Below are 18,002 nucleotides of genomic sequence, written 5' to 3' on the forward strand. Positions count from 1 at the left end.
TATTTTTAGTAGAGACGGGGTTTCACCGTGTTAGCCAGGATGGTCTCGATCTCCTGACCTCGTGATCCGCCCGTCTCGGCCTCCCAAAGTGCTGGGATTACAGGCTTGAGCCACCGCGCCCGGCCTGTTCTTTCATTCTTTCCTTCACTTACCCAGGTTCTGGAGACCCACAGAGGGACCATACTGTCCTCCCAAGACTCCCGTTTGGGAGGGCAACCCATATCTGGGAACTGTGACCCTGGACGGGATGCAAAAGCACAACAGAGATGGCAGAATCCTGATGTCTGTGCTCTTAAAGGAGGTGTGAAAACAAACGGGCAGGCCGGGCGCGGTGACTCACACCTGTAATCCCAGCACTTTGGGAGGTCCAGGCGGGTAGATCGCTTGAGGTCAGGAGTTTGAGACCAGCCTGGTCAATGGTGAAACCCCATGTCTACTAAAAATCCAGAAAATTAGCCAGGCATGTTGGTGGACACCTGTAATCCCAGCCACTTGAACCCGGGAGGCAGCCTGAGTGACAGAGCAGGACTTTGTCTCAAAAACAATGAAAACATTTTAAAAACTTGCTCAGGCCACACCTCAGACTGATTAAGTCAGACTTTCTTGGAGGTTCTGTTTTTTGGAATTTTTTTTTTTTTAGATGGAGTTTTGCTCTATCACCCAGACGAGTGCAGTGGCACCATCTCGGCTCACTGCAACCTCCGCCTCCCAGGTTCAAGCAATTCTCCGGCCTCAGCCTCCCGATCAGCCAGGATTATAGACATGCGCCACCATGCTGAGCTAATTTTTTTTTTTTTTTTTTAGGGGGAGTCTCGCTCTGTCGCCCGGACTGGAGTGCAGTGGCCAGATCTCAGCTCACTGCAAGCTCCGCCTCCCGGGTTTACGCCATTCTCCTGCCTCAGCCTCCCGAGTAGCTGGGACTACAGGCGCCCGCCACCGCCCCGGCTAGTTTTGTATTTTAGTAGAGACGGGGTTTCACCGTGTTAGCCAGGATGGTCTCGATCTCCTGACCTCGTGATCCGCCCGTCTCGGCCTCCCAAAGTGCTGGGATTACAGGCTTGAGCCACCGTGCCCGGCCCATGCTGAGCTAATTTTTGTATTTTTAGTAGAGACGGGGTTTCTCTATGTTGTCCAGGCTGGTCTTAAACTCCTGACCTCAGGTGATCCACCCGCCTCAACCTCCCAAAGTGCTCATATTACAGGCATGAGCCACCTTGCTCAGCCTTTTTTTTTTTTTATTGTGGCTCTTGATTGATTGATTGATTGAGATTGAGATTGGGTCTTGCTCTGTCATCCAGGCTGGAGTGCAGCAGTGTGATCATAGCTCACTGCAGCCTCTGCTTCCTGGGCTCAAACAATCCTCCCACCCCAGCCTCCCAAGCAGCTGAGACCACAGGCACGTACCATCACACCTGGCTAATATTTTCTTTTTTTTTTTGAGACAGAGTCTGGCTCTGTCACCCAGGCTGGAGTGCAGTAGCGCAATCTCTACTCACTGCAAGCTCCACCTCCTGGGTTCACACTATTCTCCTGACTCAGCCTCCCAAGTAGCTGGGACTACAGGCGTCTGCCACCTCGCCCAGCTACTTTTTTGTATTTTTAGTAGAGATGGGGTTTCACTGTGTTAGCCAGGATAGTCTTGATCTCCTGACCTCGTGATCCACCCACTTCGGCCTCCCAAAGTGCTGGGATTACAGGCGTGAGCCACCGTGCCCGGCCACACCTGGCTAATTTTTTATGTTTTTTGTATAGATAGAGTCTTGCTATGTTGCCCAAGCTGGTCTTGAACTCCTGGGGTGAAGGGATCCTCCTGCCTCAGCCTCCCAAAGTGTTAGGATTACAGGCATGAGCCACCATGCCTGGCCCAGGTGCAAGGCCTTTGACACCACTCACCCCCCAACCCCCAAATCTGCCGTACCAGCTGAGCTTTCTGCGCAGGGTGGCAGCCCTGGGAGGAATGAAATGAGGAAGGCGGATGAGCCAACCGGAGCAGACAGCAGAGGCCTCACCCGATCACATGGGCCCCCACGTCCTGGGCCTCTGGGCCTCCCCAGGAGCCTCCTAAACCCCAGAGCTGTCCGTATCCCTGACCTGCTGAGATCTCCCCATCCTGTGGCTCTCCAGCCCAGGAGGTCACCAGGGCCTGCCATGGAGTCCTCCCTGGAGTCCAGAGATGGGGACACCAAAGTGGTGGGAATGACGGGGACTACAGAGAGTAAGAAACTAGTTGGTCAGGTGCGGTGGATCACGCGTGTAATCTCAGCACTTTGGGAGGCCAAGGCGGGCAGATCACCTGAGGTTGGGAGTTCAAGACCAGCCTGATCAACATGGTGAAACCTCATCTCTACTAACAGTACAAAAAATTAGCCAGGCATGGTGGCGCATGCCTGTAATTCCAGCTACTCAGGAGACTGAGGCAGGAGAATTGCTTGAACCTGTGAGGCGGAGGTTGCAGTGAGCCAAGATTACACCACTGCACTCCAACCTGAGCAACAGAGTGAGACTCTGTCTCAAATGAAAAAAAAAAAAAAAGAAACTAGTGACCATGTTAGGAACATACAGGCAACCAATGCCCCAAGCTTGGGACAGTAGCAGGCAGGCCAGGAATTCAAGGGAAATAGAAGTGCCCGGGAGGGGCCAGGCACAGTGACTCACGCCTATAATCCTAGCACTTTGGGAGGCCGAGGCGGACTGATCCCTTGAGGTCAGGAGTTTGAGACCAGCCTGCCCAACATGGTGAAACCTCTTCTCTACTAAAGATACAAAAAGTAGCCAGGAGCGGTGGTGTGTGCCTATAATCCCAGCTACTCAGGAGGTTGATACAAGAGAATTGCCTGAACCCGGGAGGCAGAGGTTGCAGTAAGCCGAGATGGCACCATGGCACTCCAGCCTGGGTGACAGAGCAAGACAGTCTCAAAAAAAAAGAAGTGGCTGGCAGGATCTGGAGACAGATTGGAGCTTCCCCACCTCCTTCCCTTCCTCCTCTGCCCTCCCCGCCCCACCTCCAGCAGCCCCCACCCTGTGTGCTGGCCGTGGAGCAGAAGCCACAATCACTTCCTGAAGGCAGCGGCCCCAGCTCGGGTCCCACTCATCCCGTGGCCCGTCACCTGCCTGCAGCCATGGTGAGTGCGGGGAGAGGCCTGTGCCTCGCTGGCCGGGAAGCAAGGGACACAGGTGTTCCCTGAGGATAGGATCCACCTGTGGAGGGGCAGGGGGCACTGCGAAAGACATCTGGGAAACAGGAAGGGTCGGCAACAAGGACCCGAGATAGGAGGCCGCCAGGCACACTGCAGGACAGTGCGGGCTCCTGGGGGCTCAGGCTCAGATTGGGACTGTGAGAGGGACAGATGGGACTACCTGGGGGAACGTCTCCTGTCTCCCTAGGTCAACATGAGCAGCAATGTGGGAACGGGCAGCTGGGGTGAGAGCAGTGCTTTCCTGCGGGGTGACAAAGTGGGTCATGGCCCTCCCCCGACCAGTCACCCAAGTTGTGACCTGCTAACCCTGACTTATCTAGCCTTGTGGTCACCCGGGAGCACTTCCTTCAAACCACTGGGGGCTTCGGCAGGGGCACTTCAGGCCCCAGGTGGGAATCGCTGCCTTTTCAAGGAGCACTCCTGGTCTCTGGTCCTCTGGATGGGGAAAGAGAGGTACACACAGGAGGTAAAGGCCACACATTTCTGCCCTTGCCCTCCCCCAGTCTCCTCGACCACAGGTGAAGGGGGTGTTTGTAGGGCCAAGGAGGCCTGGCCTACTTGTGAATCTGCCTACATCAGTGGGCAGTGGTTGCAGGGCCAGCTAGGAGGGCAGCCGGGACAGCTGGGTGTGCAGGAGACGGCGCATGTGCCAACGGTTTCCGCACCGGTCCTCTCAGGCACAGACAACCGTGAGCATTCCTGACCATCAGCCCGCGTGTCGGAGACGGTGTGAGAGGGACCGCATAGCCGTCTCCAGGCATCTCTGTGTTTTCCTGATGGTCAATCTGAGTACATGACTGTCTTTGTGCCGCCTAATTATTGTTTAGTTCAGCAAATATTTACTGAGCACCTACTATGTTCCAGGCCCTGGGAAGACAGCAATGAATGAATGAGCCAAGTCTCTGCCTTGCAGAGGCTGAGGAACTGGGGGAAGTTGTGGTGTAGAAAGACAAAAAAAAAAAAAAAAAATTCAAGACACGTTAAAAACAATGTAAAATATTGTATGATACATGGGGTGGGTACGATGGGGAAAATCATGTATGCTGACTGCAGGGCAGTAGTGGGATGGGGTGATCCATTTAAAATAGGGTGGTCTAGGCCGGGTGTGATGGCTCATGCCTTGCAATCCCAGCACTTTGGGAGGCCGAGGTGGGCGGATCACTTGAGATCAGGAGTTCGAGACCAGCTTGGCCAACATGGTAAAACCCCGTCTCCATTAAAAATACAAAAAAATTAGCCGGGCGTCGTGGCAGACACCTGTGATCCCAGCTATTCAGGACACTGAGGCAAGAGAAATCGCTTGAACCCAGGAGGCGGAAGTTGCAGTGAGCCGAGATTTCGCCACTGCACTCCAACCTGGGGACAGAGTGAGACTCCCTCTCAAAAAAAAAAAAAAAGAAAAGAAAAGAAAAATAGGGTGATCTAGGCCGGGCATGGTGGCTCACACCTGTAATCCCAGTACTTTGGGAAGCCAAGGCGGGCGGTCACCTGAGGTCAGGAGTTTGAGACAAGCCTGGCCAACATGGTGAAACCCTGTCTCTAGTAAAAATACAAAAATTAGCCAGGCGTGGTGGCGGGTGCCTGTAATCCCAGCTACTCGGAGGGTTGAGGCATGAGAATCATTTGAACCTGGGAGGCGGAGATTGCAGTGAGCCGAGATCGCACGATTGCACTCCAGTCTGGGTGACAGAGCAAGACTCCATCTCAAAAAAATAAAAATAAACAAATAAAATAGGGTGGCCTCAGACGGCCTCTCTAATAAGGAAATATGAGAACAGAGACTGGGAGGAGGAAGAGGAGAGAACCAGGTGGTGCAGGGACATGTCCTGGGTCAGGGACAGGGCAGAGGCCCCGAGGTCGGAGGGAAGTGTTCAGGGTGCAGGGAGGGGGAGGTGGCTAGGTGGGAAGGCTGGTTCGCTCAGGCCTTTATGAGGCATTTAGCTTGAACTATAGGGACATGAGGAAGCATTGCCGGGTTTTGAGCAGAGAGACACAAACAGACTCAGGGCTCAACAGGCTTCTCCGTCCAGCTGCCATGAGGGGAACTGACCAGGGAGGGGGGTAGGCACTGACTCAGGGAAGGGCTTGTTAGAATAATCCAGGCAATTGGTTGGGGGAGGGCAGACGCTGCCTCCCACTACCTCCTGGGGTGACAATGGTGAAGGCAGTGAGAAGTGGTTGGATTCCGGATGTGTTTTGAAATTAGCACAGAAGGGACTCCAGGCCTGGGTGTGGCGGCTCAAGCCTGTAATCCCAGCTACTCCAGAGGCCGAGGTCAGGGGATCACTGGAGCCCAGGAGTTGGAGGCTGCAGTGAGCTATGATTGCACCACTGCACTCCAGCCTGGGCAATGGAATGAGACTGGAGACACGCAGTGTGGGGGTGAAAGAACGAGGGGGTCAAGGATGCTGGGGGGTTGGGGTACCACCCATGCAGGGAGGGCTGTGGGACTGGAGGCTGCAGGAGGGATGTCAGGAGTTCCACTCCTGCTAGAGGAGGTTGGGTGTGGAATCAGCACTAAATGGAGAAGTAGGGAGGGGTGTGGGTTCCAGGATCCTAGGATCAATGGGGGCTCCTCAGAAAGAGAGCCGAGGGCTGATGGGGCCTAGGTGCAGGGGTGGTGGTTGTGGGCTGTGCCCGAGGGTCCCCAGTCCCTTCCTTCCATGCTCCTTCTGTGTGTCTGAGCCCCCGCCTCATTGGCTGTATGTCTCCTAGGAGAGCCGTCAGGACTTCCGGAGCATCAAAGCGAAATTCCAGGCCTCTCAGCCGGAGCCCAACGACCTGCCCACAAAACCCCCGAAGCCTGAGTTCAGTAAACTCAAGAAGTTCCCCCAGCCTGAGCTAAGCGAGCACCTCAAGAAACCCCCACTGCCTGAGTTCGGTGCAGTGTCCTTGAAGCCCCTGCCTCCTGAGTTCACTGACCTCCCCAAGAAACCCCCGCCGCCTGAGGTCACTGATCTTCCCAAGAAACCCCCGCCGCCTGAGTTCACTGACCTCCCCAAGAAACCCCCGCCGCCTGAGTTCACTGACCTCCCCAAGAAGCCTCCGCCGCCTGAGGTCACTGACCACCCCAAGAAGCCGTCCAAACTGGAGTTCAGTGACCTCTCCAAGAAGTTCCCACAGCTGGAGGCCACTCCATTTCCAAGGAAGCCCCGCAGCCTGAGGTCGGTGAGGCCCCTTTGAAGGCCTCGCTGCCAGAGCCCAATACGCCTGTCCGGAAACCCCTGCAGCCGGACGAGCTCAGTCACCCCGCCAGACCCCCATCTGAACCCAAATCCAGTGCATTCCCCAGGAAGTTATGGCAGCCCGAGGCCAGTGAGGCTACCCCAAAGCCCACGCAGCCTGAGTTGAGTACCTTTCCCAAGAAGCCCGCACAGCCTGAGTTCAACATGCACCCCAAAAAGCCCCCACAGCCTCAGGTCGGTAGCCTCCCTAAGAAGTCCCTGCCGCAGCCTGAGTCCAGTGACGTCCCTCAGACACCGCCCTGGAAGCCTGAGTCCACTGAGTCCCTCCCCCACTCCCCGAAGCCCACCTTCAGTACCATTCCCAAGAAGCCGGTGCAGCCCGAGTTCAGTGTGTACCCCAGAAAGCCCCCACAGCCTCAAGCGGATGGCCTCCCTAAGAAGTCCATGCCGCAGCCTGAGTTCGGCGAGGCTGCTCAGACTCCTCTCGGGAAGCCTCAGTCCAGTGAGCCGAAGCACGACTCCAGCGCCTTTCCCAAAAAGGCCTCCCAGCCTCCGCTGAGTGACTTTCCCAAGAAGCCTCCGCAGCCTGAGCTTGGGGACCTCACCAGGACTTCCTCGGAGCCCGAAGTCAGCGTGCTTCCCAAGAGGCCGCGGCCGGCCGAATTCAAAGCTCTCTCCAAGAAGCCCCCGCAGCCCGAGCTGGGCGGCCTCCCCAGGACCTCCTCAGAGCCCGAGTTCAACTCACTCCCCAGGAAGTTGCTGCAGCCGGACCGCCGGGGGCCACCCCGCAAGTTCTCACAGCCTGAACCCAACGCTGTCCTCAAGAGACACCCGCAGCCCGCGTTCTTCGGTGATCTGCCTCGAAAGCCTCTACTCCCCAGCTCCGCTTCCGAGAGCTCACTGCCCGCGGCCGTGGCCGGCTCCAGCTCCCGGCACCCGCTCAGCCCTGGGTTTGGAGTTGCTGGGACACCCCGCTGGAGGTCAGGAGGCCTTGTTCACAGTGGAGGGGCCAGGCCAGGCCTCAGACCCAGCCATCCACCCCGGCGGAGGCCTCTGCCCCCTGCCAGCAGCCTGGGACCCCCTCCAGCCAAGCCCGCGTTGCCCCCGGGCCCCGTGGATATGCAGAGCTTTTGGAGACGCTCTGCAGCATCCACAGGTGGGTGAGGGCGGGCGGCACCGGCAGGAGGCGGGGCTGAGGTCCCAGGCAGTACCGGCCTCCCTGCCGCACTCTCTATCTACCCCACAGATCTACGGAGGACCCGCTCGGCCGCTGCGCTCCACTTCCAGGCCCGACGGCCTGAAGACATCCCGCAGTAAGTGTGGGGAGGAAGCTGGGGTGGGTGCGGATTGCGGGGCTCAAAGGGGCCTCATATCGGCCGGGAGCAGTGACTCACGCCTGTAATCCCAGCAAGTTGGGAGGCCGAGGCAGGCCAATCACCCAAGGTCAGAGATCGAGACCAGCCTGGGCTACATGGTGAAACCCCGTCTCTACTAAAAATACAAAATTAGCTGGGCGTGGTGGCGCATGCCTTTAATCCCAGCTGCTCGGGAGGCTGAGGCAGGAGAATCGCTTGAACCTGGGAGGCGGAGGTTGCAGTGAGCCAAGATCATGCCGTTGCACTCCAGCCTGGGCAACAAGAGCAAACACTCCGTCTCAAAACAAACAAACAAACAAACAAACAAACAAAAATCAGCTAGGCATGGTGGGGGGCACCTGTAATCCCACCTACTCGGGAGGCTGAGGCAGGAGAATCGCTTGAACCCGGGAGGCAGAGGCTGCAGTGAGCCAAGATCACACCCCTGCACTCCAGCCTGGGTGACAGAGCAAAACTCCATCTCAAAAACAAAACAAAGAGGCCTCATCTCAGGTGTCCCCGCAGGATCCCAGATGAGATCTACGAGCTGTATGACGACGTGGAACCCAGAGATGACTCCAGCCCCAGCCCCAAGGGCAGAGGTTTGTTGGTGGCCTGCCCGAGTCCCTGCAAAACATTCGGGGCAAGGGCATTTTCTGCCATGCTCCTGGTGTAAGAGCAAGTAACATTTTAGGACCTGCTGGCTCCTGCTGGGTGGAACTACGTGAGGGGAGCCCAGAGGCCAAGGGCCAGTGAGAAGGCTGTTGTAGGCAAAGGTGTGGCCCAGGCTGGCAGCAGGAGGCGTGGGAGCAGTGGGCGAATCCAGTCATCAAAAGCAAGCATCCGGCTGGGTGCGGTGGCTGATGCCTGTAATCCCAGCACTTTGGGATCCCAAGGGAGGAGGATCATTTGAGCTAATCCCAGGGCTTTGGGAGGCCAAGGCAGGAGGATCCCATAAGCCCAAGATGCCAGACCAGCCTGGGCCACAGAGCGAGACCTCATCTCTACAAAAAATTTAAAAATCAGCCAGGCGTGGTGACAAGCATCTGTAGTCCCAGCTATTTGGGATGCTGAGACAAGAGGATTGCTTAAGTCCAGGAGGTCAAGACTGCAGTTAGGCTGTGACTGCACCACTGTACTCCAGCCTGGGCAGCAGACACCCTGTCTCAAAAAAGCAGGACTTAGTGGTATATAAAGCAGGGAGGTTTCAAGCCTAGCATCCAAGGTCATGACAGAGCCGCCCCTGGGTTGACGACAAGATGTTAGGTTCCATCCATCCATCCATCCATCCATCCATCCATCCATTTATTTATTTATTTGAGACGGAGTCTTGCTCTGTCACCCAGGCTGGAGCGCAGTGGCCGGATCTCAGCTCACTGCCACCTCCGCCTCCCGGGTTCACGCCATTCTCCTGCCTCAGCCTCCCGAGTAGCTGGGACTACAGGTGCCCGCCACCATGCCAGGCTAATTTTTTGTATTTTTAGTAGAGACGGGGTTTCACCGTGGTCTCGATCTCCTGACCTCGTGATCTGTCCACCTTGGCCCCCCAAAGTGCTGGGATTACAGGCATGAGCCACCATGCCTGGCCCTTATTTATTTATTTTATTTATTTATGTATTTGTTTTTTTGTTTGAGATGGAGGCTCGCCCTGTCGCCCAGACTGGAGTGCAGTGCTGCCATCTTAGCTAACTGCAACCTCCACCTCCCATGTTCAAGAGATTCTCCTGTCCCACCCTCTGGAGTAGCTGGGATTACAGGCACGCGCGTTTGTATTTTTAGTAGTGATGGGGTTTCACCATGTTGGCCAGGCCGGTCTCGAGCTCCTGACCTCAAATGATCCTTCCACCTTAACCTCCCAAAATTCTGGGATTACAGTCATGAGCCACCGTGCTCGGCCTTATTTTTTTATTTTTTATTTTTTTTGGAGACATAATCTTGCCCAGGCTGGAGTGCAGTGGTGCCATCTCGGTTCACTGCAACCTCTGCCTCTTGGATTCAAGTGATTCTCCTGCCTCAGCCTCTCAAGTAGCTGGGATTACAGGCACCCACCACCACGCCTAGTTAATTTTTGTATTTTTAGTAGAGCCGGGGTTTCACCACATTGGCCAGGCTGGCCTTGAACTCCTGACAAAGTGCTGGGATTACAGGCATGAGCCACCACATCCGGCCTGATTCATTTAGACCTGTTGTGTTCAAGGTGGCTGAGGAGCTGTCCAGGCAGAACTTGGGCCTGAAACTCAGGAGGGACGTGTGGCCTGGAGGCAGGTGTGGCAGTGGCAGGGGAGGGAGGCTACCCAGGTTTTCTTAGAAGTCTGTGCTGGGTGAGTAGGGAGCAGGCCCGTACCTCCTGCCCAGCTCCAAAGTTAATGCCTTGGTGAAAACACAAGCAGCTTCCAGGCAAGCACCTTGCCTGCATGTCCCTAAATCTGTATCCTCCACTCCCAAACCCCCACAAGGCAGCAAGGCAGTGTGTCCCTATTTCACAGATGCACAAGGTTGGCTGGGCATGGCGGCTCACACCTATAATCCCAGCACTTTGGGAGGCCGAGGAGGCAGATCACTTGAGGTCAGGAGTTCCAGACCAGCCTGGCCAATATGGCAAAAACCCGTCTCTACTAAAAATACAAAAATTAGCCGGGGCCGGTCATGGTGGCTCATGCCTGTAATCCCAGCACTTTGGGAGGCCAAGGCAGGTGGACCATCTGAGGTCAGGAGTTCAAGACCAGCCTGGACAACATGGAGAAACGCCATCTCTACTAAAAATACAATAATTAGCTGGGTGTGGTGGTGCGTGCCTGTAGTCCCAGCTACTTGGGAGGGTGAGGCAGGAGAATCACATGAACCTGGGAAGGAAGGGTAGCAGTGAGCCAAGATCACGACACTGGACTCCAGCCTGGGCAACAGAGTGAGACTCCATCTCAAAAAAAAAAAAAATTAGTCGGGCACGGTGGCACACACCTGTAATCCCAGCTACTCGGGAGGCTGAGGTTGGAGAATTCCTTGAACCCGGGAGGCGGAGGTTGCAGTGAGCCGACATGGCACCACTGCACTCAAGCTTGGGTGACAGAGTGAGACTCCATGGCTGTCTCAATTGAAAAAAAAAAGAGGCCGGGCACTGTGGCTCAAGCCTGTAATCCCAGCACTTTGGGAGGCCGAGACGGGCGGACCACGAGGTCAGGAGATCGAGACCATCCTGGCTAACCCAGTGAAACCCCGTCTCTACTAAAAAATACACACAAAAAAAACTAGTCGGGCTAGGTGGCGGGCGCCTGTAGTTCCAGCTACTCGGGAGGCTGAGGCAAGAGACTGGCGTAAACCCGGGAGGCGGAGCTTGCAGTGAGCTGAGATCCGGCCACTACACTCCAGCCTGGGCGACAGAGCAAGACTCCGTCTCAAAAAAAAAAAAAGAAAAAAAAAGAAAAATAGATACGCAAGGTTGAGGCTCTGGGAAGGGGCTTGCCCTGGCTTGCACAGCCGGTCCATGAGCTGGATCTGTGGCAGGGCTTTCAGCAGGAGCCTGAGCCTCTAAGGTGCTCCTGCTCTCCCTGACAGCCTCAGAGGGCCTGGGGCAGAGAGACTCCCTCTGCTTCTCCTGGGCTTTCTCCCGGAGCTGTTTGCAACACCTTCCTATGAGCACACAGCTTCCTGATGGGGCCCCTCCTGCTTCCGTTCCAGGGGAGGCTCTGTGGCTTGGGTCTGGGGGCCACCCTTGGGGATGCAGATGGTCAGGAGGGGGGCTGCTGAGAGCCTGGGCTAGTGACAGCCTGCCTCCGGCCACTCCCAGCAGCCCTGCTGGAATGCCCCACCTCTTCTGAAGCTAGGAGCATCTCCCTCTCCCCAAATTTCATACCATCCCCACCCTTGGCCCATTGTTCCTGTCACCAGACGACCTTCTCCCCTTTCCTTACCAGTCATTCGAGATTCTGATATGAAAAAAGAAAAAAGGGGCTGGGCGCAGTGGCTCACGCCTATAATCCCAGCACTTTGGGAGGCAAAGGCGGGTGGATCAGTTGAAGTTGCGAGTTTGAGACCAGCCTGGCCAACATGGTGAAACCCCATCTCTACTAAAAATACAAAAATTAGCTGGGCGTGGTGTTGCATGCCTATAGTCCCAGCTACTGGAGAGGCTGAGGTGGGAGGATCGCTTGAACCCAGGAGGTGGAGGGATTACAGGCATGAGTCCCCCGTGCCTGGCCGAATCACCCATTTTCTTTTTTTTGTTTTTCTTTTTGAGGCGGAGTTTGGTTCTTCTTGCCCAGGCTGGAGTGCAGTGGTGCAAACTCGGCTCACCGCAACCTCCGCCTCCTGGATTCAAGCGATTCTCCTGCCTCAGCCTCCCAAGTAGCTGGGACTACAGGAATGCACCACCACGCCCGGCTAATTTTGTATTTTTAGTAGAGACAGGGTTTCTCCATGTTGTTTAGGCTTGTCTGGAACTCCCGACCTCAGGTGATCCTCCCACCCTGGCCTCCTAAAATGCTGGGATTACAGGCGTGAGCCACCCTGCCCGGCCTCGCATCACCCGTTTTCTAAGATGCAGTGAGCCGAGATTGCACCTCTGCACTCCAGCCTGGGCAACAACAGAACGAGACCCTGTCTCAAGAAAAAAAGAAAAAGAAAAAAAGGTCCCACTTCCCTGGATCTCCTGCTTCTCAGGAGTGGTGTGGGCTTCTCACTGTGGGTGCAGCTTCTCAAAGGCAACTTAGATCTCTTGGGGCCAGGACTCTGGACTCCCCTCTCCCACTGTCTGCCTTACTTGGAGCAGTGGCAGCTCCACTGCAGAGGTTCCTGGAAGGCAGGGGGCTCCTCTGCAGGTGGGGAGAGCCTGGCCTTTCCCAGGATCTGAGCAGGCCATATGGGGAACGTGGGCAGAGGCCTGCTCAGGGTCAGCTGTGGATGAACCGGGGCTGCCTGCATGGTGGTGCCAAGAGGTGCTCTGATGTGGCGGGTTTGCGGAAACCCTGGAGTGCCAAGATCAGGTTCGCTCCTGGTCGAGTGACTGCTCAGGGCCAGGGAAGCTCTGAGAGGCAGGAACAGCTGGAGGGGCTGCGTGTTCCGGGTGAGACTGTGGATGGCCACGCCTGGTATCTGGCGGGCACAATCCAGGTGCCGCTCTTTGGGCTGCTTGGAGGGACTACAGGCCTGCAATGTCCGGAGGGATGCTTTGAGCCATTTGGAAAGGACACACTGGGACTCTGGGTTCTAGATCTTTCACTCACTGGGGTTCCTGGGACTCCCGCCTGAAGCCAATCCCTTGGCCAGCAGGGCTCTGACTTGGGAGCCTGGTCATTTGCCAGGAAGTGGCACAGGGAGGCTGGCACCATGGGAGACCCCTCAGTCCATCAGTCACTAGTCCAGGACACTCACCCCAGCAGCATATTTTAAAAATTATTTTTATTTATTATTTTGAGACAGGGTCCTGGTCTGTCGCCCAGGCTGGAGTGCAGCGGCACAATCTTGGCTCACTGCAACCTCTGCCTCCTGGGTTCCAGCAATTCTCCTGCCTCAGCCTCCTGAGTAGCTGGGATTAGAGGTGCCCACCACCATGCCCGTCTAATCTTTGTAGTTTTAGTAGAGGTTTCACCATGTTGGCCAGGCTGCTGTTGAACTCCTGACCTCAAGTGATCCACCCGCCTTGGCATCTCCAAGTGCTGGGATTACAGGCGTGAGCCACTGCACCTGGCCACAATATTTTACTGTCAACTATCATTGCCCTACTGTGCAATGGAATACCCAATGTCTTCCTCCTAAGTGTAACTTTGTGCCCATGGGCCAGCCTCTCCTCATCCTCCCCTCTCCTTAGTTTTCCACCCAAATCTCATTACAGTAGGACCCTAGAACCCACTGGGCGCAGTGGCTCAGGCCGTAATCCCAGCATTTTGGGAGGCCGAGGCAGGGGCATCACCTGAGGTCAGGAGTTAGAGACCAGCCTGGCCAACATGACAAAACCTCATCTCTACTAAAAATACAAAAATCAGCTGGGCGTGGCAGTGGGTGCTTGTAATCCCAGCTCCTCAGGATGCTGAGACAGGAGAATCGCTGGAACCCAGGAGGTGGAGGTTGCAGTGAGCTGAGATCACGCCATTGCACACTCTAGCCTGGGCAACAAGAGCAAAACTCTGCCTCAAAAAATAAAAAAGAACCCTAGACCCAATTTGACCTAGGAGGCAGAAGTGAAATGGCCTCGAAGCCTACACATAAATCCTGCCTCTGCCATTTACAAGCTGGGTGACCTTGGGCAGTTTGCTTGACCTCTCTGAGCCTTTATTTCCTCACGGACAAGTTGGGCATGACAGTGGCATCCACTGGCATGAACGAGGTTGCTGAGAGGACTGACATGAGGGGCATGGCCCAGCAGTTCCCACCATGCTGAGCACGTAGCAGGAGTTAAGGGAATGGAAGGCAATCCAGAAAAACCCTTGACCCCTGAGAAAGGCTTGCGGAAGGTGGGCAGGGAGAGGTTTAGGGGGGACTTGGTGGGATCTGGGGAGTCCTCGGAACTGACACAGGGAGGCCTCACTCAAGATCCAGCCACCGGCCAGGTGCAGTGGCTCACGCCTATAATCCCAGCACTTTTAGGAGTCCAAGACCAGCAGATCGCTTGCGGTCAGGAGTTCAAGACCAGCCTGGCCAACATAGTGAAACCTGTCTTAAAAATACAAAAAATCAGCCAGCTGTGGTGATGGGCACCGGTAATCCCCGCTACTCAGGAGGCTGAGGTAGGAGAATCGCTTGAACCCAGGAGGCGGAGGTTGCAGTGAGCTGAGAGCATGCCATTGCACTCCAGCCTGGGTGACAGAGCGAGACTTCATCTCAAACAAAAACACAAAAACAAAAAACAGCTACCAGGGTAAAGGCTGAGCTGGTGGGCCCTGCCTTGACTCGGAGTCCTGACTGTCCCCAGATGAAGCACCCTCGGTTCAGCAAGTCACCAGGAGGCCACCACAAGACCCAGCGCTCAGGTGCCATGGGCAGAGGGGGCGGGCGGATGGGGGGGGCAAGCTCCAGGAACCCCCAGAGGAGCACACCTTGCTCACGAGCACACAATTCCTTGGTGGGGGGTATCAGGAAGGAGAAGGATCCCCAGCCACAGCAGTTGCCACCCATGGACCCAAAGTTGCAGAAGCAGCTGAGGAAGGCAGAGAAGGCCGAGAGGGAGTTCCGGAAGAAGTTCAAGGTGAGGCCTCCGAGTTAAGCAGGACTCCTTGGCAGGGCGGAGACCAGGGCCCCACAGATCCCAGGCTCAGAAAGAAGACAGGGGCCCCCGGGCGGCAGCACAAGCAGAGGCCATAACATCTCGCGCCCCAGTTTGAAGGGGAGATCGTGGTTCACACGAAGATGATGATTGACCCCAATGCCAAGACACGCCGTGGGGGCGGCAAGCACCTCGGGATCCGGCGCGGGGAGATCCTGGAGGTGATCGAGTTCACCAGCAATGAGGAGATGCTGTGCCGGGACCCCAAGGGCAAATGTGAGTGCACCTGGCCCCGCAGCCCCAGGAGGCCCCCCCACCACCCTGGGCCTCAGAACCCACCATGCCCACTCTCCACAGATGGCTACGTGCCCAGAATGGCGCTCCTGCCCCTGTAAGTACCAGCCCTGACTGGGGGGGGAGGGGTGGGGAGCAGGGAACGAGCCACAGTGCCCCTTGCTGACCCAGCTGTGCTCTGCCAGGGAGACGGAGGTGTACGATGATGTCGACTTCTGCGGTACGTGGACACTCTGGGTGGGCTGGAGGGACCCTGGCGATTCCCCTGGGGAGCTGCTCACTATTGGGCATCTGGGGAGAGGGGTCCATGGAAGTCACGCTTCCTCGGCAGACCCCCTGGAAAACCAACCACTTCCCCTGGGACGGTAAGGCCGGTAGGCATGGGGCAAGGACCGCCAGCCAGCCCAGCGCCCGCTCACCCAGGAGCCCTGGATCCCGGCGTGGGAGAGTCACAGAGCTGCCCGGGCTTGTGCCTGGCCACATAAAGTCCATTTAAAGCAGTCCCTGCTTCTTGTCTTTTCTTTCCCTCCTGATTGGCAGAGTGGAGCAAAGGCACGGGAACCCCCTGACCAAACACAAAAGGGTGTGTGTCTGGGGTCACCCTGCCACAGTCTCACCCCTCAGGGATAAAGGCGAGGGAGAAAAGGGTGGCAAGAAGCTGGTGAGCAAGGGGGGCTCCTGGTGATCAGAACCCCATGTGCTGCCAGCCAGGGCAGCCAGGCAGGACATGTCCCTCCACAGGCAACAGAGGAGAAGCAGGCAGGCCTCCTTGCCGGGTATGCACACCTGCTTGGCCTGAGCGGATCCTGAGGGCGCTTCACGGGGGTAAAGGGTGGGGCCTATACCCAATTCTGATAGAGCCCAGATATCAGATTTGGCCTGAGCCTCTGGCAGGACTGAACATGGGTGGAAGGTGGCACACAGTTTGGTCTGTTTCAGCAGGGAAAAAAAAAAAGCCAGAGAACAAGCCCGACTGAGGCAGGGTCTGTGCCCCAGGGCGTTAACTTCGTAACAGGGAGACAGGATGGCTTTCGGGAGGCTTTTCTTCATTTTTGAGACAGAGTCTCACTCTTGCCCAGGCTGGAGGGCAGTGGCGAGATCTCACTCACTGCAACCTCCTCCGCCTCCTGGGTTCAAGCGATTCTCCTTCCTCAGCCTCCTGAGTAGCTGGGATTACAGGTGCCCGCCTCCCAGATTACCGGCATGAACCACTGCTGCCCCACCTCCCAGATTACAGGCACGAACCACTGCGCCTGGCCTCGGGAGGCTCTAAACAACCAAATGCTCCATTATCAGCCCAGGGAGTACAGCCCACAGGAAGGCAGTTTCCAGGGAAGAGTCTCCCCCAATCTGTGGGCAGGCACTCACCCCTGGGGCCTCAGACAAGCAAGAGAGGGGATGAGATTCCTGTTCCTTGGACTGGAAGCTCGAGTGACCCCAGCTCCCCACACCTTGGGCGGTTGCCCACACAGCACACACAAGCAGGCTGTTTTCAGGAACTGGTATTTATTATCAAAGTCATATTCGATGTCAACAAGATGCCACAACTACAAAAAAAATTGCGCACATTGCAATCTCAATGCAAACAGTCAAATGGAACCCCAGTCATTAAAAAAGTAATTCAAATTACCCCAAAAAGCAACTGAATTTTTTAAACATCTTTATACATCCAGCCAACAAATTAAAATGGTTAACAAGAAAAAATACAAATTCAGAGGTCTCGTATCGATGTTTAAAAAAGGCAACTGCTTAAGCGTTTCTATCAATTCGAACGTCAATCTCTCGGCCACTCAGCTTCATGCCATTCATCATCCGGCAGGCTCTCTCGGCCACCTCTGGCGACTCGAACTTAACCACACCACACCCCTTGGACTTCCCGTTCTCCATCTTGATGTCGGCGTACAGCACGTGGCCACACTCGTTGAATTTGTCCTTCAGCATCTTCCACGTGAAATCGAATGGGAGATTTCTCACAAATATCTGGCAGGCCTTCCTGGCCACCCCAGGAGCATGGCCTCCAGCTCCACCAAAGGAGCCTGCGAAGCTTCCTCCAAAGTTGCCACGCTCCATCTCGATGGCACGGTCAAAGCTGGCACCGCCACCGCCACCCATGGCCAAGCCCATGCGCTCAATGCCAGCGCCCAGGGCCGGGCCCATGGCGGGGCCCATGCGCTCAAGGCTGTTGGCGCCCATGCGCTCCAGGCCCATGCGCTCGAGGCTGTTGGCGCCCATGCGCTCCAGGCCCATCCGCTCCAGGTTGTTGGCGCCCATGCGCTCCAGGCCGGTGGCCATGCGATCCATCACGGGGCCCATGCGCTCCAGGCCAGCCCCCATACCTGCGGGCACCATGCGCTCCATGCTCAGGCCCATGCGCTCAATGGCAGGGCCCATGCGCTCCACGCCAGAGCCCATGCGCTCAATGGTCTGGCCCACACGGTCGATGGGAGCGGCCATGCGCTCAAGGCCGAAGCCCATGCCGGCACCCATGCGCTCCACGCCTGAGCCGATGCGCTCCATGGTCTGGCCCATGCGCTCGATGCTGGAGGCCATGTGGTCAAGGCCCAGGGGGCCCATGCGCTCAATGCCGGAGCCCATACGCTCCACAGAGCCCATGCGGTCCATGACCAGGCCCATGCGCTCGATCTCGGAGCCCACGCGATCCATGCCGTGGCCCAGGCCTGCGCCCATGCGCTCCATGCCGGCACCCCCAAGGCGGTCAATGCCAGGACCCATCCTCTCGATCCCAGGGACGCTTCCTCCACCTCCACCTCCTCCC

The 18,002-nt window shown here is 56.5% G+C and overlaps 2 protein-coding genes across 6 annotated transcripts in view; one reads left to right on the forward strand and one right to left on the reverse strand.

Moving 5' to 3' along the window:
- Nucleotides 1-15,727, forward strand: part of PRAM1 (PML-RARA regulated adaptor molecule 1) — a 16,484-nt gene extending 757 nt beyond the window's left edge. Inside the window, 11 exon segments of the mRNA XM_017880039.1 lie at nt 3,009-3,122; nt 5,913-6,348; nt 6,351-7,538; nt 7,629-7,695; nt 8,263-8,339; nt 14,642-14,699; nt 14,806-14,914; nt 15,046-15,208; nt 15,290-15,323; nt 15,412-15,446; nt 15,558-15,727. Of these exon segments, the coding sequence (XP_017735528.1) occupies nt 3,009-3,122; nt 5,913-6,348; nt 6,351-7,538; nt 7,629-7,695; nt 8,263-8,339; nt 14,642-14,699; nt 14,806-14,914; nt 15,046-15,208; nt 15,290-15,323; nt 15,412-15,446; nt 15,558-15,595 (2,319 nt within the window). The 3' untranslated portion in view covers nt 15,596-15,727.
- Nucleotides 15,728-16,715: 988 nt separating this feature from the next.
- HNRNPM (heterogeneous nuclear ribonucleoprotein M) overlaps nt 16,716-18,002 on the reverse strand; it is a 27,062-nt gene continuing 25,775 nt past the window's right edge. For 3 of the 5 annotated variants that reach the window (XM_017879907.1, XM_017879906.1, XM_017879904.1), the window contains one exon: nt 16,716-17,994. In XM_017879907.1, coding sequence (XP_017735396.1) covers nt 16,976-17,994 — 1,019 coding nt within the window. In that variant the 3' untranslated portion in view covers nt 16,716-16,975. The remainder of the gene's footprint in view (nt 17,995-18,002) is intronic. The other 2 variants (XM_017879908.1, XM_017879905.1) reach the window with 1 other exon arrangement.

This window comes from Rhinopithecus bieti, unplaced genomic scaffold, assembly GCF_001698545.2.
Source record: "Rhinopithecus bieti isolate Rb0 unplaced genomic scaffold, ASM169854v2 scaffold_10589, whole genome shotgun sequence".
Lineage (NCBI taxonomy): Eukaryota > Metazoa > Chordata > Mammalia > Primates > Cercopithecidae > Rhinopithecus > Rhinopithecus bieti.